General features: G+C 36.5%; 3 protein-coding genes across 3 annotated transcripts in view; 1 reads left to right on the forward strand and 2 right to left on the reverse strand.

Annotated features, from left to right (window-relative positions):
- LOC144441365 (anaphase-promoting complex subunit 5-like) overlaps positions 1-19853 on the forward strand; it is a 37061-nt gene extending 17208 nt beyond the window's left edge. Inside the window, exons 14-20 of the mRNA XM_078130922.1 lie at positions 13953-14074; positions 14499-14615; positions 15021-15168; positions 15881-15950; positions 18454-18546; positions 19404-19498; positions 19737-19853. Coding sequence (XP_077987048.1) covers positions 13953-14074; positions 14499-14615; positions 15021-15168; positions 15881-15950; positions 18454-18546; positions 19404-19498; positions 19737-19853 — 762 coding nt within the window. The remainder of the gene's footprint in view (positions 1-13952; positions 14075-14498; positions 14616-15020; positions 15169-15880; positions 15951-18453; positions 18547-19403; positions 19499-19736) is intronic.
- Positions 876-4587, reverse strand: LOC144440831 (adiponectin-like). Its single transcript, XM_078130242.1, has 4 exons — positions 4498-4587; positions 3871-4040; positions 3149-3247; positions 876-2182 (listed from the first exon to the last, which is right to left on the reverse strand). Exons 2-4 carry the CDS (start codon positions 4037-4039, stop codon positions 1647-1649), a joined length of 804 nt encoding a protein of 267 aa, XP_077986368.1. The 5' UTR covers position 4040; positions 4498-4587; the 3' UTR covers positions 876-1646.
- Positions 8542-11826, reverse strand: LOC144440830 (uncharacterized). The gene is made up of 4 exons (XM_078130241.1): positions 11705-11826; positions 11077-11246; positions 10355-10453; positions 8542-9388 (listed from the first exon to the last, which is right to left on the reverse strand). Exons 2-4 carry the CDS (start codon positions 11243-11245, stop codon positions 8853-8855), a joined length of 804 nt encoding a protein of 267 aa, XP_077986367.1. The 5' UTR covers position 11246; positions 11705-11826; the 3' UTR covers positions 8542-8852.
- Positions 19854-25331: the final 5478 nt, after the last annotated feature.

The following is a 25331-nucleotide window of genomic DNA, read 5'->3' on the forward strand; positions in this document are numbered from 1 at the left end:
CTGTGTTATCATTTAGAATTGCTGTACCAAATACATACTGCTACCCCCTCCTGTTGTAATTGCTACCCCCTCCTGTCATAATAGTATGTACTTCATTCTCTGAACATCTTAGCAAGTCGTTAAAATATCATCAGATGGTAAAAAATAGCTTATATAAACATTTATATTATATATGACAAATCAAGACATATTAATGTTTAAAGTTGATATCTTTTACATATGAATCACGCACTGGACTGAGTACTTGGAGTAATTTGAAAACTTTCTCACGCCTTGATACTTTTTCAGAAATAACATAATATGGCTTGATGAAGAATTGATCTGGTACAAAAATCCCACATCTGTTTCTTTATCCGAAATACTATGATATAGCTTTATAGACAAGTTATCATGTAGACATGTCATAGATCAAACATGTAGACATGATATAGGGAGTCTAAACAAATTTATCGGGTTACACTTGATGTGCGGTTCACATGACTTGGTAATAATTTCAAAACTTTCTCATGGATTTTGATTCTCAGAAATACCATGATACATAAAAAAAAAAGTTATACCTGGTGTCACTTTTAGCAACTTGAATATCAAGTCAGATAATCTTATGAAAAACAAGGTGAAGTTGTTCTTTGAATTAAAAATTCAAAATAACTTGAATACCATATCTCATCTATCCATATGTTTACTTAAGGCAGACACTAAGGTGTTAAATTCCAATTCAATTTCTCTATTTTGATGTCCTTCAGCACCAAAACAAGATTTAACATAATCATCAAATGTACAGTAATCCAAATAACAGATACCTCACTAACATTACAAAGGCACAAAATAACAACTCCAAATTGATGTTTGACAGATTTATATTTTATTGGTGTCAATAAAAAAGAAATTTCTAATTTATACACATGAATTTTATTTGAAAAGTAAAATTTGCTAGTACCATAACAAGAATTGGTAGTCTTTGGACGTGGGACTAACTGTTAGTTTCAACCTCTGAACAGACCACAGATGAACTTAATATAACACTATGTTCAGAATAACAAGATATAGGATAGTACTTATAATATGGTTACTATGGTTACATGGTAGATAAACTGACTTTTTTGAGGAGAAAAGAAGAAACTGTCTTGTGCATGAGGTGGGGGAGTTGTTCACCCTATAAAAAATCTGTAAAGGTACAAAAACTAGTCCGACTTTTCCATTACCATGGTTACATGGTAGGTATATGCAATCTTTAGGAAAGAAAGAATCTGTCGTGTGTAGAAATAAGTGAAGATGGAAGTTTCCAAACCTTCAAAAAATCTTCTAAGGTACAAAAACTATGAATTTATAATCATTGCTGGATTCTATCACACGATATATTACAAGAATTTAATTAAAATTTACTAAATTTCTCCTTTTACTGTCACAGTGTGTCATTTGTTATCACAGAAATTGACAAAGAATACTAATTTAAGTATCTTTTTGAGAGTAACAGTACATCTCATCTCAGTGTTAAATCAGTTAGAGTTCAATACATTGTGTTCTTTTAAGTTTACACCTAGAACAGTTACTACCTTGTCTTTTACTTGGATACAAGAATTTCTCATTTCTAGATCTTGTCAGAATATGTTTTGTAGTGAAATTAAGGTTATTTTGTGTTGATGTATTTAATCAGGATAGACAAGATAACCAGTGAATATGTTGACAGGCCAACCGGTGTAAGTAAATGCATGAGTTGTACCTTGGTATAATACTAACTTGATTTCATCACCTTGATTTAGATGTAACATACCACTCTGAGATTGCATTCTGTAGCCTGATAGTGATGATTGATACATTTCAAACTGAACAGCATTGTTGTCTTTTAGCTGCACACGCAGAGATTTATTACTCTCTGCAAGAAATGATAATGAGAAGTAATAGATACCAGGTACTTGACAAGTAAACACACCAGTGTTGATATCAATATTAGCATTTTCTTGTAGAATGATATCTGTGTATGTGATAGTTTGTTCAGAGGAAGTACCAGCTAGACTAGTATCACGATCCACAGTAAATGCCACCTTGACTTGTTGAGTAGTTTCACCTTTGTCTCCTTTTTGACCCAGGTTTCCTTTCACACCATTATCACCTACTTCTCCTTTAGGACCTATGGGTCCAGTTTTTCCAGGTCGACCAGTCTGACCTTTGACCCCAGATTGACCTTAGAAAGAGAGAATGATAGTGTGTGATAAAGGTAACACTCAACATTATTCACAATATTTACCATCATTCAGATGAGGAAAATATGAGAGACTTAGGGGGCTTTTTCACTGCAAGCAGTAACAAACCCTTATGTCATGAGTATTTTCTGGTTGAATAAAGAAGTGTTGGTGAATTAATAATATGACCATACATACTTCACCCTAATTTAGGAATAAATGGAGAAAGCAAAGGCTATTCTTAACATTTTTGAAATATATTTCAAGAACAAGAGAACCAATGATGTACAGGTACATGTACATCGTCTAAATGCAGAATAACCATAATATAAATCCTGTATTTCCTGTTTGAATGCATACATGTTGGCTTGTACCACAATCTAAATATGCTTATCAAAGCAACATTTCAGTTCACTTCATGATAAAATAATTTTGATATTTCAATATGTAAATGATACAACATCCACATGTTTATATTTTGGTAAATCACTAGTCTTCACATTCTGTGTAAAGGTTGTGGTTTACTGCTAGCTTAAAATCTGAGTTTATTGATGGTCAGATTTGTCTAAACTACCCACCAGACAGCTTATTGTGATACTACCTAGCAAACACTGGACTACCATTTCAAAAGCCTTGAATAACAATGAAGAGTGTACAGTTTTGTACACACTGTATTAAAGAGATGTGGTTTTTGACAATTAAAAGGGTAGAAAATAATTTTTATCAACTCTAATGAGTGTGATTAACAGTGTTTTATCAGTCTGTACAAGGCAGAGATTAATCAGGATGTGAACATCAGTGTTAGGTTACCATGACGACTGTTCGATCACTAGGTCAGCAATTAAACTTAGGAAAGATATAACATATGACAATGTCATTTTGGTTTATACCAGATTCACTTCAAAGAAATCACAAGTTTAGAAGAATTTGTACATGTGTGCTGTTTGACAAGATGTTTTGTATAATACCTGGTTCTCCTTTGGTTCCTAGTTCACCATTTTGTCCTTTGTCACCAGGTTCACCTTTTATACCCTGACTTCCTATAGGACCAATAACACCAGGTTGGCCTGCAAAAGAAATACCAGGTTGAGCAGGAAGGCCAGTAGGATCTGATAGAGGGTAGTTCTTATCTTGTCTTCCAACTGGTCCAGCAATACCTAGGGTACCAGGTTGACCAGGAGGGCCAGTAGGACCTGATAGAGAACAGTTCTTATATTGTCTGTGTACTGGTTCAGCAATACCTTGGGCACAAGGTTGACCAGGAGGGCAAGTTGGACCTGGTACAGGACAATTGTTACATTTTTGTATACTGGTCCAGCAATACCCGAGGTACCAGGTTGACCAGGAGGGCAAGTTGGACCTGGTAGAGGGCAATTCTTACATTGTCTGTGTACTGGTCCAGTAATACTGAGGCAACCCTGGAGGGCCAGTAGACCTGGTAGAGGTCAGTTCTTACCCTGTCTTCCTATTGGTCCAGCAATACCCGAGGTACCAGGTTGACCAGGAGGGCAAGTTGGACCTGGTAGAGGGCAATTCTTACATTGTCTGTGTACTGGTCCAGTAATACTGAGGCAACCCTGGAGGGCCAGTAGACCTGGTAGAGGTCAGTTCTTACATTGTCTGTGTATTGGTCCGGTAATACCTAGGGTACCAGGTTGGCCAGTATGACCTGATAGAGGGCAGTTCTTACCTTGTCTTCCAACTGGTCCAGCAATACCTGGGGCACCAGGTTGACCAGGAGCACCTCTAGTATCTGGCCATGAATTGGAACAAATACTTAAACACTGGTCATCAATGGTCTGAGTTGTAGACGGTTGTACTAACACTGCTAATGTTAAAATGACTACCAAAATGTCCATGCTGAAATATCAAAGAAGGGGTACTTTGTTTAGATTTAACATCTTGATTTTCCTGCTACTTCTGCCTCTTACTCTACCAGCTACTTTCAACACATACTAAAGATAATGGCAGTATTTGAACAAAAGGATTGTAATATTACAAAAAAAGCAGAATGTGATTACAAATTGATGAAATGTTAATTTGATAAAAATTGACAATTAAACTTCATTAAGCATTCTTTTATAATGTTTGGAGTTCAGTAATGATCATCCCTGGTTGTTCATAACTGATGGACTATGGTGATTCATGCTTGAGGTATTCAAACAATATGTTGGTCTTTGTCAATAGTCAATGTTTCAGAACATATTTCCTGAGTATATATTATGTAGAGTTGAACACCCTTTAAATCTGTGTAAATGTTTGTGAGAAATGGAAAACTTTAGTGTGAAAATGAAAATGTCTGAAAGTTTTAACTTACCTTGGTGCTTTATAGTTTGGTGTGTTTCACCCAGAGTTTAGAACTATTACTCTCAGAGTAGTTTGATGTTTTACAGTTTATAGTTTGGCTTCAACTCAGTCAAATGTGGTGTGATAGCTGCTTCTTAAGTTATGCTTTCAGCTCAAACCATTCTGATGTAGGTAATGAACAAGTGTTGTGTTTTCATTGCATTGACTTTGTAATAAAACCTTAGAAATCCATCTTTGTATTAATTTTATCATAGATATCATGTAAATCTCTGTACAGCTACAATATACAAACCATAATAGTTATCATTTGACACATCACTACTAAATAAATCACCTCCTCCCCTCACTAAATAAATCACCTGCTCCTCCCCTCACTAAATAAATCAACTACTCCTCCCCTCACTAAATAAATCACCTGCTCCTCCCCTCACTAAATAAATCAACTACTCCTCCCCTCACTAAATAAATCACCTGCTCCTCCCCTTAAATAGTTGGGTACTTCATTCTCTGAACATCTTTGGAGGTCTTTAAAGTATTCTCAGATGTTAGACAGATGGGAGTCTTTCCACATCAACAGGATATAAAGTTAAAAGGGTTCGGTTAAAGTTGAATAAGTTCATGTGAAATACTCATTACTTGAGTTTTGAGAGTAATTTCAGAACTTTCTCACGCCTGTTTGTTTCTCAGAAGTACATTGATATAACTTGATAAACAAGTCTTTTGGTAGACATTTCATACATCATGAATGTACAAGATAAATAGAGTGACAAGAATTAGTTTTGGTTAAAGTTGACTAAAGTACACATGCACCACCCATTGCACTAAGGTTTTGTTTGTTTGTTTGTTTGTTTGTTTGTTTGTTTGTTTGTTAGTTTGGCTTCAACTCAGTCAAATGTGGTGTGATAGCTGCTTCTTAAGTTGTGCTTTCAGCTCAAACCATTCTGATGTAGGTAATGAACAAGTGTTGTGTTTTCATTGCATTGACTTTGTAATAAAACCTTAGAAATCCATCTTTGTATTAATTTTATCATAGATATCATGTAAATCTCTGTACAGCTACAATATACAAACCATAATAGTTATCATTTGACACATCACTACTAAATAAATCACCTCCTCCCCTCACTAAATAAATCAACTACTCCTCCCCTCACTAAATAAATCACCTGCTCCTCCCCTTAAATAGTTGGGTACTTCATTCTCTCAACATCTTTGGAGGTCTTTAAAGTATTCTCAAATGGGAGTCTTTCCACATCAACAGGATATAAAGTTAAAAGGGGTCAAGAAATAGGTTTGGTTGAAATTAAATAAGTTCATGTGATTGCTTCAGCTTTAATGGTAATTTCAGAACTTTCCCACGCCTGTTTGTTTCTCAGAAGTACATTGATATAACTTGATAAACAAGTCTTTTGGTAGACATCTCATATATCATGAATCTACAAGATAAATAGAGTGACAAGAATTAGTTTTGGTTAAAGTTGACTAAAGTATACATGCACCACCCATTGCACTAATGTTTTGTTTGTTTGTTTGTTTGTTTGTTGTTTTTTGAAGGTGAGGGGGAGGGGTGTAATTTCAAAGTTACCTCACTTCTCTCCCTTTCTCAGAAATAACATAGTAACGCCATGGGCACTATTTTTTTTTCCCCCTCAGAAATAAGAGAATATGGCTTGATTAAATAAGTCTTCAGGTAGAAGTCTCCTACATTAACAATCTATATGATAAATAGGGAGTCAAAACAAGTTTTAGTTAAAGTTGATAATGTTCACATGAATAGGGAACTTACAATCCAGACTGAGCATGCTCAGATGCAAAGGACTATGGGATTATCTGTGGTTATCATAATACGTAATCTGGAGCTACTGGTAAAATAAACCCCCCACAATGGTCAGGGTAACTATGAATTTGAATTGATTATTTGTGGTTATAAACAATGTATCAACATTGTTTACAATACTAATTGATTACTATTTATTATCACATTTCCCATGATGCAACATTCAACATAGCGGGTTTGCAAGTTCCCTATTGGTAGTAATTTCAATCTTTCTAATGCCTGTTGTTTCTCAGAAATATCATGATACAGTTTGATAAACAATTTATCTCTGGTGTCACTTTCAGCAACTTGAATATCAAGTCAGATAATCTTTATGAAAGATATATCAAGGTTGTTTGTTTAAATTTAAAAATCCAAAATAAATACTACTTTCAATTAATATGGCCATTTTAAAGTGAAACAGAGTCCAGGCTAACTTTTGACAAGTTCTTTCAGTTGATATCCAGTTATTAGTAACAAAGTCACTTTCATCTCTCTATCACACAACATCTCTATAAATAAGAACAAGAAAATTATTCAAGTTAGTTATGAGCTGACTACTGTAGACTGGGGTAGAGAATTCTGGGTATGAGGTGACCAATTACGTATTCTGATGTCATCAGTGCCTATATCTATCAATCTGTCTATTGATTCTACCTAATCCATATGGAATTGTGGATTTAGACAACAACTTGACCTGTAAGGGAGAAACAACAGATACAGAGATGTACACCCCTTATGATGATGATAAGGTGTCTTGAAAATTTGAGGTTCACAGTTTTTTTAACTTTGTGAGTAGAAATTTTTATTAGTAATAGCAGGTATATAAGACCCCATGTAAACCACAAGTGAGACTGAGTCTGAGACTCTCATTTTGAAGGAAGACCAAAGTGAGACTGGATTTGAGACTCATATGATGTAAACAATAAACAGCGGACAGCAACAGAAGTCAACGCATGACCAATGGATGCAGCTAGCTAAACACGGCATATGATCAGACACAAATCATGGTCACTCGGCCCAACCATGTGCAAACAAACAAACAAACCACATGCATTGCATTGTATTGCATTGCATACTACAACGATTCAACAGTGACATCTTTAGAATATGAAACGAGATACGTCTCAAAAGTCTCAAAAGCAGTCTCAATCACAGTCTTACTTAGCATGTTCTTCGTTTTGAGATTCTCAGTTATGATCTCCCTTCTCCTGTATTTGGGGTCTTACATACCTCATAACAGATATAGTCTGTAAGGTACACCATGACGGGAGCCCTCACACATCGGTCAACCCCTTCCACAGAGTGAGAGGAAGCCGACATGATATATCTTACAGTCTATAATAGGTATAGACACTAATGCTTTTGGTGACATCAACATAGGTAATTGGGCACCTCATACCCATGATTTCTTATGCTAGTACAGCAGTGGGTTCATTGCTAATTTGAATAATCGTACATCTCCAGTTTGAGAAGTATTGCCATACACAGAGATGGTGAAAATGACTTCATAACTTAGTGGACATCAACTAAAGCAGCAAGGATGAAATCTGCCTTCTTGTTGTTCTCCTTTAAAGTTTAAGACAGACATTAAGGTGTTATATTCCAATTCCATTTCTCAGTTTCGATGTCCTTCAGCACCAAAACAAGATTTAACATAATCATCAAATGTACAGTAATCCAAATAACAGATACCTCACTAACATTACAAAGACACAAAATAACAACTCAAAATTGATGTTTGACAGATTTATATTTTATTGGTGTAAATAAAAAGAAATTTCTAATTTACACACATGAATTTTATTTGAAAAGTAAAATTTGCTAGAACCATAACAAGAATTGATAGTCTTTGGATGTGGGACTAACTGTTAGTTTCAAGCTCTGAACAGACCACAGATGAACTTAATATAACACTATGTTCAGAATAACAAGATATAGGATAGTACTTATAATATGGTTACTATGGTTACATGGTAGATAAACGTACTTTTTTGAGGAGAAAAGAAGAAACTGTCTTGTGCATGAGGTGGGGGAGTTGTTCACCCTATAAAAAATCTGTAAAGGTACAAAAACTAGTCCGACTTTTCCATTACCATGGTTACATGGTAGGTATATGCAATCTTTAGGAAAGAAAGAATCTGTCTTGTGTAGAAATAAGTGAAGATGGGAGTTTCCAAACCTTCAAAAAATCTGCTAAGGTACAAAAACTACTCTGAATTTTTAATCATTGCTGTATTCTATCACACGATATATTACAAGAATTTAATTAAAATTTACTAAATTTCTCCTTTTACTGTCACAGTGTGTCATTTGTTATCACAGAAATTGACAAAGAATACTAATTTAAGTATCTTTTTGAGAGTAACAGTACATCTCATCTCAGTGTTAAATCAGTTAGAGTTCAATACATTGTGTTCTTTTAAGTTTACACCTAGAACAGTTACTACCTTGTCTTTTACTTGGATACAAGAATTTCTAAATTCTAGATTTTGTCAGAATATGTTTTGTAGTGAAATGAAGTTTTAGGTTATTTTGTGTTGATGTATTTAATCAGGATAGACAAGATAACCAGTGAATATGTTGACAGGCCAACTGGTATTACTGAATCCCTGATTTGTACTTTGGTATAATACTAACTTGATTTCATCACCTTGATTTAGATGTAACATACCACTCTGAGATTGCATTCTGTAGCCTGATAATGATGATTGATAGATTGTGAATTGAACAGAGTTGTTGTGTTTTAGCTTCACAATCAGAGATTTATTAGGATATGAATGAAAAGAGAATGAGAAGTAATAGATACCAGGTACTTGACAAGTAAACACACCAGTGTTGATATCAATATTAGCATTTTCTTGTAGAATGATATCTGTGTATGTGATAGTTTGTTCAGAGGAAGTACCAGCTAGACTAGTATCACGATCCACAGTAAATGCCACCTTGACTTGTTGAGTAGTTTCACCTTTGTCTCCTTTTTGACCCAGGTTTCCTTTCACACCATTATCACCTACTTCTCCTTTAGGACCTATGGGTCCAGTTTTTCCAGGTCGACCAGTCTGACCTTTGACCCCAGATTGACCTTAGAAAGAGAGAATGATAGTGTGTGATAAAGGTAACACTCAACATTATTCACAATATTTACCATCATTCAGATGAGGAAAATATGAGAGACTTAGGGGGCTTTTTCACTGCAAGCAGTAACAAACCCTTATGTCATGAGTATTTTCTGGTTGAATAAAGAAGTGTTGGTGAATTAATAATATGACCATACATACTTCACCCTAATTTAGGAATAAATGGAGAAAGCAAAGGCTATTCTTAACATTTTTGAAATATATTTCAAGAACAAGAGAACCAATGATGTACAGGTACATGTACATCGTCTAAATGCAGAATAACCATAATATAAATCCTGTATTTCCTGTTTGAATGCATACATGTTGGCTTGTACCACAATCTAAATATGCTTATCAAAGCAACATTTCAGTTCACTTCATGATAAAATAATTTTGATATTTCAATATGTAAATGATACAACATCCACATGTTTATATTTTGGTAAATCACTAGTCTTCACATTCTGTGTAAAGGTTGTGGTTTACTGCTAGCTTAAAATCTGAGTTTATTGATGGTCAGATTTGTCTAAACTACCCACCAGACAGCTTATTGTGATACTACCTAGCAAACACTGGACTACCATTTCAAAAGCCTTGAATAACAATGAAGAGTGTACAGTTTTGTACACACTGTATTAAAGAGATGTGGTTTTTGACAATTAAAAGGGTAGAAAATAATTTTTATCAACTCTAATGAGTGTGATTAACAGTGTTTTATCAGTCTGTACAAGGCAGAGATTAATCAGGATGTGAACATCAGTGTTAGGTTACCATGACGACTGTTCGATCACTAGGTCAGCAATTAAACTTAGGAAAGATATAACATATGACAATGTCATTTTGGTTTATACCAGATTCACTTCAAAGAAATCACAAGTTTAGAAGAATTTGTACATGTGTGCTGTTTGACAAGATGTTTTGTATAATACCTGGTTCTCCTTTGGTTCCTAGTTCACCATTTTGTCCTTTGTCACCAGGTTCACCTTTTATACCCTGACTTCCTATAGGACCAATAACACCAGGTTGGCCTGCAAAAGAAATACCAGGTTGAGCAGGAAGGCCAGTAGGATCTGATAGAGGGTAGTTCTTATCTTGTCTTCCAACTGGTCCAGCAATACCTAGGGTACCAGGTTGACCAGGAGGGCCAGTAGGACCTGATAGAGAACAGTTCTTATATTGTCTGTGTACTGGTTCAGCAATACCTTGGGCACAAGGTTGACCAGGAGGGCAAGTTGGACCTGGTACAGGACAATTGTTACATTTTTGTATACTGGTCCAGCAATACCCGAGGTACCAGGTTGACCAGGAGGGCAAGTTGGACCTGGTAGAGGGCAATTCTTACATTGTCTGTGTACTGGTCCAGTAATACTGAGGCAACCCTGGAGGGCCAGTAGACCTGGTAGAGGTCAGTTCTTACCCTGTCTTCCTATTGGTCCAGCAATACCCGAGGTACCAGGTTGACCAGGAGGGCAAGTTGGACCTGGTAGAGGGCAATTCTTACATTGTCTGTGTACTGGTCCAGTAATACTGAGGCAACCCTGGAGGGCCAGTAGACCTGGTAGAGGTCAGTTCTTACATTGTCTGTGTATTGGTCCGGTAATACCTAGGGTACCAGGTTGGCCAGTATGACCTGATAGAGGGCAGTTCTTACCTTGTCTTCCAACTGGTCCAGCAATACCTGGGGCACCAGGTTGACCAGGAGCACCTCTAGTATCTGGCCATGAATTGGAACAAATACTTAAACACTGGTCATCAATGGTCTGAGTTGTAGACGGTTGTACTAACACTGCTAATGTTAAAATGACTACCAAAATGTCCATGCTGAAATATCAAAGAAGGGGTACTTTGTTTAGATTTAACATCTTGATTTTCCTGCTACTTCTGCCTCTTACTCTACCAGCTACTTTCAACACATACTAAAGATAATGGCAGTATTTGAACAAAAGGATTGTAATATTACAAAAAAAGCAGAATGTGATTACAAATTGATGAAATGTTAATTTGATAAAAATTGACAATTAAACTTCATTAAGCATTCTTTTATAATGTTTGGAGTTCAGTAATGATCATCCCTGGTTGTTCATAACTGATGGACTATGGTGATTCATGCTTGAGGTATTCAAACAATATGTTGGTCTTTGTCAATAGTCAATGTTTCAGAACATATTTCCTGAGTATATATTATGTAGAGTTGAACACCCATTAAATCTGTGTAAAAGTTTTGTGAGAAATGGAAAACTTTAGTGTGGAAATGAAAATGTCTGAAAGTTTTAACTTACCTTGGTGCTTTATAGTTTGGTGTGTTTCACCCAGAGTTTAGAACTGTTACTCTCAGAGTAGTTTGATGTTTTACAGTTTATAGTTTGGCTCCAACTCAGTCAAAAGTGGTGTGATAGCTGCTTCTTAAGTTGTGCTTTCAGCTCAAACCATTCTGATGTAGGTAATGAACAAGTAAGAACATCTTTTGAGATTTTTGTCACAGCTTTGACTTTGTAATTAACTTTGTGAAGGAGATCTGTATTGGATGACTTTGATGATAAATACCAGCTTTGTCAACATACATGTAGGCTTCATCTTATAGTACATTTTAATATACCAAAACACAAACTGCTACCCCTCCTTTCAAAATGATTGAACATCTATGGGGGAGGGTGGATTGTGACAAGACGGTATTGGCAGATGTTAAGCAATAGCAGTGTCAAACATCAAATAGTGTGTAAGATCAATAGGAAGTTGGTTAAAGTTGACTGAGTACACATATATCACCCATTGTGTTGAGTTTTAGGGGTGATTTCATATCATTCCTACATCCGTTTCTTTCTCAGAAATACAATATGGGGAAAAAAACAACGTATAGTTTGGGTTGAAGAGGTACACATGAACCATTGTATCAAAGTTTTTTGGGGGGTGATTTCAAAACATTCTCACATCCGTTTCTTTCTCAGGAATACAATGGTGTGACTTGGTAAACAAGTCTTCAGTTTCAGCAATTTGAATATTAAAGACAGACTTTAGTTTTGTTGCATTAATCTACCTTAAGGGTTCACGTGCAAATTTCCCACGAGCATAACTGTACATATACTACAGTGTAACTTTCATGTTACTCTCCTTGGTGCTATGTTAATACTGTCTGCCAAGTTACTCAGTGCATTGCATACAATGTAAGCAGTAATTGAGTTATGTACACTTGTGTAATGCTGCTGGTGAGCTAACAGTACCACTAACAGTAAACTACCACTGGCAATACACTGAAGTGTGTACCACTAACATAATGCTGAAAAGTCTACACTAGTTGCAGAGTTATGCAGTGGTATGTCAACAGTGTTAGACTGGTATACTACTGCTACTGGTGGGCTAACAGTACCACTGGCAGTACACTACCACTGGCAATACACTGAAGTGTGTACCACTAACATAATGCTGAAAAGTCTACACTAGTTGCAGTGATGCAGTGGTATGTCAACGGTATTACATTGATGTACTACTGCTACTGGTGAGCTAACTACCATTGACAGTACACTACCACTGGCAGTACACTGAAGTGTGTACCACTAACATAATGCTGAAAAGTCTACACTAGTTGCAGGGTTATGCAGTGGTATTTCAACAGTGTTAGACTGATATACTACTGCTGCTGATGGGCTAACAGTACCATTGGCAGTACACTACCACTGGCAATACACTGAAGTGTGTAACACTAACGTAATGCTGAAAAGTCTACACTAGTTGCAGTGATGCAGTGGTATGTCAACGGTGTTAGACTGGTATACTACTGCTACTGGTGGGCTAACATTACCATTGACAGTACACTACCACTGGCAATAAGTGTGTACCACTAACATAATGCTGAAAAGTCTACACTAGATGCAGTGGTATGTCAATGGTGTTACACTGGTGTACTACTGCTACTGGTGAGCTAACTACCATTGACAGTACACTACCACTGGCAATACACTGAAGTGTGTACCACTAACATAATGCTGAAAAGTCTACACTAGTTGCAGAGTTATGCAGTGGTATGTCAACGGTGTTACATTGATGTACTACTGCTACTGGTGGGCTAACAGTACCACTGGCAGTATACTACCACTGGCAATACACTGAAGTGTGTACCACTAACATAATCCTGAAAAGTCTACACTAGTTGCAGAGTTATGCAGTGGTATTTCAACAGTTAGTTAGACTGGTATACTACTGCGACTGGTGGGCTAACAGTACCATTGACAGTACACTACCACAGGCAATACACTGAAGTGTGTACCATTATAACATAACACTGAATAGTCTTCACTATGTACAGTGGCAGATCTAGAGTCATTCAGTGGCACATTTGTGGTGTTCTACACTCGTGTACCATTATTGGACAAGGCAACATAACGCTAATGTACCTGCACCTGCACCACTGTTTTACATCACAGGGAATTTCTGTGTATTAGTATGCAACTGAGTGGCTGTTAATACCATTGAATATTTGTGATTATAAATATTTTTTGAAAGCTAACTCTCTCCTTGATGTCAACATTTCAGCTTTGGATGCTGGTTGAGCAACAGATAGCTTTCACTAGATCAGTACACCATGCCAAGTGGTCTGCAGCAGAACAAGCAGTCCTTAATATGATGGCACTGGATGAGATTGAAGCCCTCTACAGGTAAGTCTATTGAATTACTTTGTTTCTATATATTACTCTTCAACCATGGTATGTGCAGAGTCAAACAAACCATGTTGAAAGAGAACACTGATTTACTTCTGTTAAAATTCAGGAGTAGCCACTACACTGGTTTTGATACATAACACTAAAAGGTAAATTTTCAAGGCCTCGCATCGTGCCTCAGGAGTAAATTTGTATGTGTTATCACTTGCCCAACAACCCCCCCTCCCTCCCTCCCTGCATCTGAAAAAGACTACAACAACAAACATGGACATTGTTATTACAAGTCAGGAGTCACCAGATAAGAAAGCAGAAACTACCTAACTTTCTAATGTTGATTTTAGTGTGAATCACTTATGCAGGAAATGTGTAAGAAAATATGTCAGTTTTATCGTTAACATCATTTTGGTATATCCCTCACCAGGAAGTGTATACTACTAAGAATGAAAGGAGAAACCTGTGAGGCCTACAAATTGCTTAATAAAATGCTGGAAGACTGCCAAGAGAAAAAGAAAAATTACACAGCAGAACATCATGTCAGGTAAGGATTTGCATAATTATGATTCATGCCCTCTTCAGTTCATTGTAATCTATTACTTTGTTTTTATTTCTGTGGGTTTCCTGCTTCTATTGAAAAGTCGTCGAATTGATGAAAGAAGGAATCTGATATGTAATTACAGTTAATTTCACATACACTACACTGTGTCATGCTTGCCACATGTCTGTAATATTTCCCAGAACTTGTACAGTACCGTGTGTATATATATATGTGTGTGTGTGTGTCTGTCTGTCTGTCTGTCTGTGTGTGTGTCTGTGTCTGTGTCTGTGTCTGTGTCTGTGTGTGTGTCAGTGGTGAATTAAACAATGTCAATATTCCTCTCACAGAACTTTGTACATATCATGGATGCTGTCAACTTTCCTTTAATTGTTTTCCTTTGATATACAGACTTTTAATAACCCTGGCTGAGTTGTGTTGTCAGACCTCCAATTATACACTCGCTGCATCGCATCTGTTGCAGTGTTTGTCGCTATGTCAACAGCATCATCTCTACTATTTAGTAGCCATGACAACCATGCATTTAGCTCATGTCCAGGTAGGCCAGTTTCAGTTTTCCACTTCTCTTTTATGTTTTCCTGTTTAGATTGTTGTCAGATGAGAATTCACTTTCGGGGAATATAACAAAACATGCCAAATTTTTATCTTGGATGTTATGAAGCTCAGATTTATGGTGAATGTTAGATTTCAGATTTGTATGTTAAGATGTTCACTATATTCAAAGATAGCTAGCAATAAAGATAACCAGCAAATATTCTACCTATTAGTAGACATGTAACACTTTCTGTGCCAGGAGGTCTTAGAAGAACAGCCACATTATAAATCTGCTTTATTATTACAGTGATCATGTACATCAGTGTGCACACACAGTATTGGGATTTGCACTACAGTACAGTACTGAAAACATGATTGCATACGTCTATGCAAATTAGTAATGCAAATGAGGGCACAGTTGTTCCCTGTATTCAAATTCAAACAAACAAACAAACAAACAAACAGAAGCATTTTGGGGTAAATTTGCTATTTTGGATAAATATGTGTAATAATAAGAGAACCCTATTATAATGCCAGTGTAACATATTCCCAAGTATTTGTATTTCTGCTTGTAGTGATTTCTGCTGCAGTTTTCACTTACTTTTTTTGTGACATTATTATATTGTTTGAGAAAACACTACAAGCACTGGATTATGCAAATACTCAGAGGATGCCACACTGGCACTATTCATGACTTTCTTTTCAATTCATTTCAGTTGTTACTTAATCTACCTCATCAAGCTCTCTCATTGGTGGAAAAAAGTATGACAAGAGTCCTAGCACACGGTATGTGTTGGATGTGGAAATTTTTGGGATTAGTGGGGGGGGGGGGGTCACTTTCCTTGAGAAAATCAAAATATCTCAAAGCTTTGCCATATGAAAGCTTCAAATGTCGTGATTTTGTTTTCTTGTTTTCAAGAAAATTAAGTTTTTATCTTTACATGCAGTAAAGACATGGTTTTGCCGCCATTTTGAATCCAATATGGCTAAGTCTTTATGTAATTCTCATTTCTGTTCCAAAAGTTTGCACAGTGGCACAGATTTACTTATTAATTTTAAATTTGAATTGGTTAAAAAATTACCTAAGTGAAGTTTGAGCAAACAGTTTTTATAAGGGTTTTAGAATTATATTTTCAGGGCATTTTTACATCAACCTGTTTATATTTGCAAATTGGGTTAGGAGGTATTACTTTTGGTCAAAAACTGCTGGCCTTATGGTAATGATACTTTGTTGAGATGTTACAGTTACTTTAGATATCGATCGAGTTTGGGAATTGTTCAAAGTAAATTGACAGCTGAGAATGGATTTCAGTATAGTCAGCTTTGCTACATACAACACTGCGAGTCTGTGTTCAAGTTAAAGGCACATGATTCAATCCCAGGATCTTACATTGGCGCAACTGTAAACTTAGATATTTTCACTACTAGAAATTTTTGCAATTTTACTGCCTTCAGCTAGTTCTCAAAGATTAATTTTTTACTAATTACTACTAATCACCAGATTGGTACACTGTGTTTATGTACAAGAAGGCATGTTTAGTCACTACTTAGTTTTGTGTTTTTTGTTTTCCAGTAAAGTAAGCAAAAAGATAAAACACTTTCTCTATGTGTCACACTCATTTACAGTGTTCATATCAAGTATACTCAATCAATGGCTGCTTTAATTATAAGCCCAGTATGTGGCTTTGCTAATGTAGTCAATTTGTAAACAGGGCTTTCTGTTAATGAACAGCAGACTGAATATAGTCAATGACAGCTGTCATAGCCATGGTTATATTTAGCTCTCAATGAGGTCTAGCCAATATTTTATGACATCTATGTTTACACTCAAATCATTGACTATTTACTGGCTTTGTACTCCAAACATTGTGTACAGATTGATTACATCTAATACTGGATTGATAATTAACACAATTGAAACATTACTTTAACACTTGATATGGATGCTATAAATAATTCAGGGGAATCATGCAGATGTTTTGCTTGAGTGTTATGTGTTGTAATTTGTGTACAGCTGTGCCAGACAACTGTCTTTCACAAATTTTAATGCTTGTCCAGCAAGAGCCTTTACTGTACCAGTATGGGAAAAAAGCAAGCATACCCCACCCCCCTTCCTGCACCCCTCCCCTGTCCCTCCCCCACTGGATAGAAATGCAATTCTGAAGATAATAATAAATAATAAATATTTATTTAGACTGATAGCCTCATAGAAAAAAGCTTTTTTTTGTGACTGTCAATTAAAATATCAATTTTTTTTACTCCTATTTCAACATCAACACATCAATTGCTGATAAGTTGATAAGTTACTTTTTTCCATACACCTGACCACCTGTGTCTTTGTCTGTTTCTATTCCCTGTAGTAATTAAAATCATTTCAAACTCACAAGCTGGTGAAATCAAACAGAAAGATAAATTTATGATTCAATAAAATAAGCTATTCCCATTTATTATGTGAATTGCAATTCATCCATAAAAAGACATTATGTTAAAATGTAGAATAAAAGATAATAATCGCCAATAAAATATACACTAGCTTGTAGTCTAGAATCCAGTCATATGAGGATTTTTGCTTTTGCCATTCCCTAATCTGATTAAAATCCGTTGCAATTTCTTTTTGGCTGTTACGTTTACTGTCGTTTGTTCTTTTATGAGTGTTTGTTACATACATCAGACACAATACCATAGGTTTCCCTAGCCACACGAGAGTACTGAGTGAATTCACTCAACCAATGAAAATGCATAATACACCAAAACATACAGGTACAGTACTTCAGAGTGCTCTGTTCAAAAAGAGCATGTGCACAGAGCACAGAGCACAGACAACGATGTTATTATAGTTTGGTGGTTCTCTCTCTTTCAATTTTGAATGTTGAGTGTTATATTATAAAACGGATTCTGATTGGCTACTCGTATGAGATTAGGTTCGGGGAAAACCTATGGTATTGTGTCAGATGTATGTAACGATTACTCACACAAAAAAAAAAAAAATGACAGTAAATGTAACAGCCAAAAAGAAATTGCGACATGTACACTACATCAGATTTTAATCAGACTGTCTTATCCCCTACTATGGTTTGCCTTCTGCTAGCGAATGCTTACTTCAATGGAACTGTTCGTCCAGAGAACAGGAGCAAATTCTTACTCGGTTTTGAATTTGTCCTGCTGTGAGATGATGTAAGTAGAGTCAACACATGATTATGAAAATTCACTATCAAATCTATCAAGGCCTTTTAGACAATAGATCATATTTTTTTATTTTTGTGTTAATTTCATTGTCTTTTCTGTCTAGGCACCCAGTATGACAAGTGCTGTGTACAGCTGTTGTTGGCAAAATGCCAGCTAGCTTGTAATCCTCCAAATCAACCCAACAGCCGGAAAGATGGTAAATATAGAATACTGTGAATTTGTCACGTTTGTGTAGTCATGAATTTTTGAAGTCTGATTTTTGTCACTCATGAGTACAATTTTTTAATAGTATGAATTTATGAATAATATAACTAGCATTAGATTGGCATTGCATTGAGTAATCGGGGTTGAACTGACAATACAAATCAAAATCTAGAATAAAATATTTTGTTATCTTTTTATATTTTGTCATAAATTTGGAGGAAATAACCTTTTATGTTTGGTGGAAAAAATCAATTTACATGTTTAATTCCCACATAAATCATAAATAGATAACCGAATTGTTCTGTGGATTTGTAGTCTGTAGGACATGATGTATCACCATGTGATGTTATCAACTGATTCACTGATTTGAGAATCCTGATTAGGGCTGAAAAACACAATGTATCTTACAGATTTGTACAGTATATGCGACTGATTTCTGTCAGAAAAACTTCCAAAATTATGGGATTCATGTTGTGAGCTGTAAAACAACTGTATCCGGCAGTTGGTAGAAACTGCAGTTTAATGTTTCAACTAGGTTGCAGAGACGTAAACTTTTAGCAAAGATTAATTCATTTCATTGTTGCTATGTACATTGTGTATTTTGAATCAAAAATACATTTTCCAACGTAACATAATTTCACTTTTTTGACATACTTTTCCATGAGACTGGGTCTGCTGACAATCCTCCTTTGACATTGCCATGGATGGCTATGAACATTTCAAACCCCCACTTAATATCTATCCCTGCAATGATTTTGTGTGTGATGTCACTGAATTCAAACTGCATTCATTGAGTCAACCAGTTTTGTTGGTACAAGGTGGTTGATTGTATTATTTTGTTTCTTGAAGCATTAATGTCTGCTGTGAGAATCCTAAATGAAGTCTGTGATGGCCTACAGAAGACAGAAGCCCACTGTAAACTGAAAGAAGTCTTTTATTTACAGGTAAGAGTGTGAGTGAAACTGAAAAAAGCCTTTTATTAACAACCTAGCATTCAAGTGACACAGAGAGAAGTATTTTATTGTACGTTAAAGTTCAACTGAAACTGAATGTTATATGAAAAAAATATCCCTCATGCAGCTAGTGCAGGTCAAACTAATGTGTAATTTGTTTGTGCTCGATCTTGAGTCTTACCTAAAATATTCATTTTTTAAAACTTTTTTTTCTTTAATTCATCTACAGGCCAGGATTTACAATGAACTTGGTTACCAAGCTGAGCGTAACAAGTGTGCATTACAGTTTAGACAACTTGACCAACAGTTTCCATCATCTGTATGTCCTCCCCTATCTACACTGTAACAGACAACTTGACCAGCAGTTTCCATCATCTGTATGTCCTCCCCTATCTACACTGTAACAGACAACTTGACCAGCAGATTCCATTGTCTGTCTGTTCTCCGGCCACCATCGGCACTATAACAAACAACTTGACCAGCAGTTTCCATCATCTGTCTGTCCTCCCCTATCTACACTGTAACAAACAACTTGACCAGCAGATTCCATTGTCTGTCTGTCCTCCCCTATCTACACTGTAACAAACAACTTGACCAGCAGATTCCATTGTCTGTCTGTCCTCCCCTATCTACACTGTAACAGACAACTTGACCAGCAGTTTCCATCATCTGTATGTCCTCCCCTATCTACACTGTAACAAACAACTTGACCAGCAGATTCCATTGTCTGTCTGTCCTCCCCTATCTACACTGTAACAGACAACTTGACCAGCAGATTCCATTGTCTGTCTGTCCTCCCCTATCTACACTGTAACAAACAACTTGACCAACAGATTCCATTGTCTGTCTCTCCTCCCCTATATACACTTTAACAGACAACTTGACCAGCAGATTCCATTGTCTGTCTGTCCTCCCCTATCTACACTGTAACAGACAACTTGACCAGCAGATTCCATTGTCTGTCTGTCCTCCCCTATCTACACTGTAACAGACAACTTGACCAGCAGATTCCATTGTCTGTCTGTCCTCCCCTATATACACTTTAACAGACAACTTGACCAGCAGATTCCATTGTCTGTCTGTCCTCCCCTATCTACACTGTAACAAACAACTTGACCAACAGTTTCCATTGTCTGTCTGTCCTCCCCTATCTACACTGTAACAGACAACTTGACCAGCAGATTCCATTGTCTGTCTGTCCTCCCCTATCTACACTGTAACAAACAACTTGACCAACAGATTCCATTGTCTGTCTCTCCTCCCCTATATACACTTTAACAGACAACTTGACCAGCAGATTCCATTGTCTGTCTGTCCTCCCCTATCTACACTGTAACAGACAACTTGACCAGCAGATTCCATTGTCTGTCTGTCCTCCCCTATATACACTTTAACAGACAACTTGACCAGCAGATTCCATTGTCTGTCTGTCCTCCCCTATCTACACTGTAACAAACAACTTGACCAACAGTTTCCATTGTCTGTCTGTCCTCCCCTATCTACACTTTAACAGACAACTTGACCAGCAGATTCCATTGTCTGTCTGTCCTCCCCTATCTACACTGTAACAGACAACTTGACCAGCAGATTCCATTGTCTGTCTGTCCTCCCCTATATACACTTTAACAGACAACTTGACCAGCAGATTCCATTGTCTGTCTGTTCTCCCCTATCTACACTATAACAGACAACTTGACCAGCAGATTCCATTGTCTGTCTGTCCTCCCCTATCTACACTGTAACAAACAACTTGACCAGCAGATTCCATTGTCTGTCTGTCCTCCCCTATCTACACTATAACAGACAACTTGACCAGCAGTTTCCATTGTCTGTCTGTCCTCCCCTATATACACTGTAACAAACAACTTGACCAACAGATTCCATTGTCTGTCTGTCCTCCCCTATCTACACTGTAACAAACAACTTGACCAGCAGTTTCCATCATCTGTCTGTCCTCCCCTATCTACACTATAACAGACAACTTGACCAACAGATTCCATTGTCTGTCTGTCCTCCCCTATCTACACTGTAACAGACAACTTGACCAACAGTTTCCATTGTTGTCCTAAAAGAGATGTATACACAAAATTATCAAACATAATCAGTCAAATTAGCTAGTACACACATCGATCTTTGGTATTAACATTATTTTATTGAATCACTCTCACTATGAGTAGTATGCTCCATGTATACTCAATGTGATCATGTGTTGTTTGACAAAACTGACTTTCATCTTGAATAAAATATAGTGCCACTGGCATTGTAACACAACTGTACAGTTTATGTGTTATTTTTTTTAATGTATATCCACATGTACAGTAACCCAGACAGACATATAACATGAATGTTTGCAACACATATGGCCACCATTCAGCCATTATCACAAAGGTTGTGAAACAAAGTGACTTGCATATGCCTACTATAGCATCTGACATTTGTGCCAGGTTTGGTTGGAATAGGCCCATGGATGTCTGAGATACAGAGGGTAATGGATGTGTTTAGTAGTCTCATATAACTTGATTGAACTTTTATAGTTCAGTTGTGCTGTAAACTGTTACCAAGCAACACTGACAGTAGATTTGATAATGGACCCATAAACAAGTAGTTGTAAATTATCCTATTAAAGTTTGTAATGGTTTTATTTGAACAATTTCCAAACTAGACATCCAAAGGAACATTCCCATCAAATAATGAGAGAGACAGTCGGTCCAGGGGTTTTGACTGTTTAATGCACATACAGACACATAGACAAACATTTCACCATGCCTGTAGCACTATGGAACCTCAGTTGGGATGTGCTAAATACATATACTAGTACACCAAAATGATCAAACATATCATGTCAAATCAACTAGTCCACATGTTGATCTTTGATAACATTATTTGTGAAAATAACATGCCAGCAGTCCTGTTTCATTTCATTGAGATAGTTATCAAGAAACACATATTAGACCCAACAGACAAAGTTAATGGGGCAGCTGCATTAAGTTTTGTCTTGTCCATCCTTGTATGGCCACCTACTTCTCAAACATGCATAGGCCAATTTCAATCAAACCTTCAACAAATGTCATGTGCTATAGTCAACATAGGCATGTCACTTTGTTCCATGACCTTTGTGATAATGGCCTTTGCCATTTTGTTGTAAAAATTCACATTTTGTCAATGAACACCACAAACTTAACAGATTTTATTCATATGTCTACAGCCATGTCATCAATTGCAAGCTTTCTATGAATGATACTTTGAACATGACCTTCATCTTCAAAGTCGAATAGGCATGAATGTTTGAATTGCATATGCACACCTCTGAGATACATCGGCCAATGATGGTTGCAGAATGGCAGCCAAATTTACTGTGATAGTACACACTAACGCTTCATTTGAGTGTCTACTCCCATGATATCCATAATGAGCTTTCTAATGAGACATTGACCTTTGTCAGGTCAAATAACACAAAATTAATCATGGTGTATATGTACACCACTGAGATGCATTGGCCAGTTTTAACCAAACCTGGCACAACTGTCAATACAGGTATCCAAATACATACATTGCTTTGTTTAACGATTTTTGTGATAATGATTGATTGGCTGCCTTGTCATAACAGTCTATAGAATTATAGTAATTAGCGTGCATAACAATCTATGAAACTACGGTCAAATTAGTATGCATAACAATCTAAGGAAATATGGTAATTAGTCCAATTAGTATGCATAGCAATCTATGGAAATATGGTAAATAGTCGAATTAGTATGCATAACAATGTACAGAATGCGTATTGGTACATTATAATGTGATTTCACTAGTTCCATTTATTTCATTTACAGTCATTGAGACAAAGTTGTTTAAAAAGTAACAAATATGCTAATGAGGCAAATCAGTACGCATTATATTTTAGTCCAAAGTGATTATCATGTACACTGTGTTGATTAGATTGTTAACCTCTACAACTCATAACAGCCACTTAAAAATGTGTCCTTGCTTGCCACAATCATTTGTAGCATCCATATCAGGCGTAAAATAACACTAACATGTGGCCTTTCTCTCTGCAGTCAATTTGTAAACAATGTCAGATAACAAGCAGAAACTGTGTAATGAGAGGCCCACAACTGTGATTATCCACAACTCTATTAAAGTGAGACAAGACATCTTATGACATTTATTTTTACTCTCTAGTCGCTTTAATTGTACTGGTAACATTGTTTACAGATTTATTTCCACCACATACTGGGCTGATAATTACTGATAGCTGAGACTATTTTGGCGATAGGAGACCAAAATTATTTGATCAGCAATCAGATTAAAATCCTCAGTGAGCAGAAATTCGTTTGAATGGGCGCCATCTCAGATGTAGGGAAGGCTAAAAACGTAAACATGTACTACGAAGGTCAATTAAAGCTAAATAACGAAGGTAAGATAGCAACGCACGATTAGCCGACATCTACATCGGATTTTAATCAGATTGGTTACCTAGCAAACTTTAGTTCAAGATTGGTGCTGGTTTGGTGTCTCACTTATTATGGCGACAGTTGTAAAGAAAATGTAAGTGTAAATTGACACTTACATGTAATATGGATGCTATACTAAAGATTGTGAGAAGTGTAAAAAACGCTTCAGTTGGCTGTTACCAGTTGTATTTCCTTTGTATTTGTTATTTGTTTTGTTCTGTTCAGGGACTGAGTAAATGTAATGCGATATATATTCTAAGGCTGCGTTCATACCACACCGTTTTCGAATCTTTCCGTTTTCACCCGTTTACACAAACTCTGTTTTCGTCTCCATGTAGACATTAGGTGCAAAGGCAGCAAAATAGTTGCGTTTTCATTTGAAAGCGCCATGTATTAAATAGGGCGTTATTTCTCCCCTAATACATCCATGTTTTACTATACCATCTTGCAATAAAAGTAACCGTCATATTACTTTATTAGCAATATATGTATCCATTGCCATGTGCCCACAAGCTCCTGTGAAGTTGTACTCCCGGGTTTTACCTTAGACCCCACCACTGTCTATGGTTGTACAAAAAGGTTACTCGGTTGGCAAATGGTTCACCCTATTGGTGTATCAATGACTTTGGAGAATTGTTGTAAAGCAGTTCTTTATTTAATAAAGACTATCTCTGAATATTCAACAGTGCGCCATCTATATATATGCTGTAACATACAACAAGGGAAACAATCTGTAACCTATCGGTTTTCTTGTCATTGCAGGCTCTGTGTCGTTGTAAAACGTGTTGCGTCACGTCTAGCAAGTGTGATAGTTCTCGCCGGATATTCAAAAATGATATTAAAATGAGTGTGACGTAATAAATTAGGTACCAATAAATTAGTAAATTAGGCATCTTATTGCATACATAACCACCTTCATCAAGGTGTGCCGACCCATATTATCTTTTAGAATAAACATATTAAAGTGTGTTTTATGTACATGTATTTTGTGCATCGAAAGTGAAACATCAATAACAGACTATATCAGCTGAGTTTATGGGTGTGTCTTTAACTCGATCGAATGGAAATATTTACATAAAACCTCGATTCTGGTATAGAGCCTCGGTGGCATTGAAAAGATCGTCTTTTTGTGTTGTTTGTGGCATAAGCATTTCTGCGACTTTCTAGATTACGTCATCGAGTCGTGCATCATACTGGAATACCAAGTTTGAATTCCATCAACTAATGGTATACTCGTCTAAGAGTACTCAAGGTTGAAGTATGCAGCCAAAATAAACCACACCCCCAACCCCCAAAACAACATATAAAGTCAGTGTACCATGCCCCTTTAAACAATTCCCTATCACTCGCCCTATATTCATTGAGTCAAGGCTCCT

The sequence above is a fragment of the Glandiceps talaboti genome, chromosome 10, assembly GCF_964340395.1.
Source record: "Glandiceps talaboti chromosome 10, keGlaTala1.1, whole genome shotgun sequence".
NCBI classification, from domain to species: Eukaryota; Metazoa; Hemichordata; class Enteropneusta; family Spengelidae; genus Glandiceps; species Glandiceps talaboti.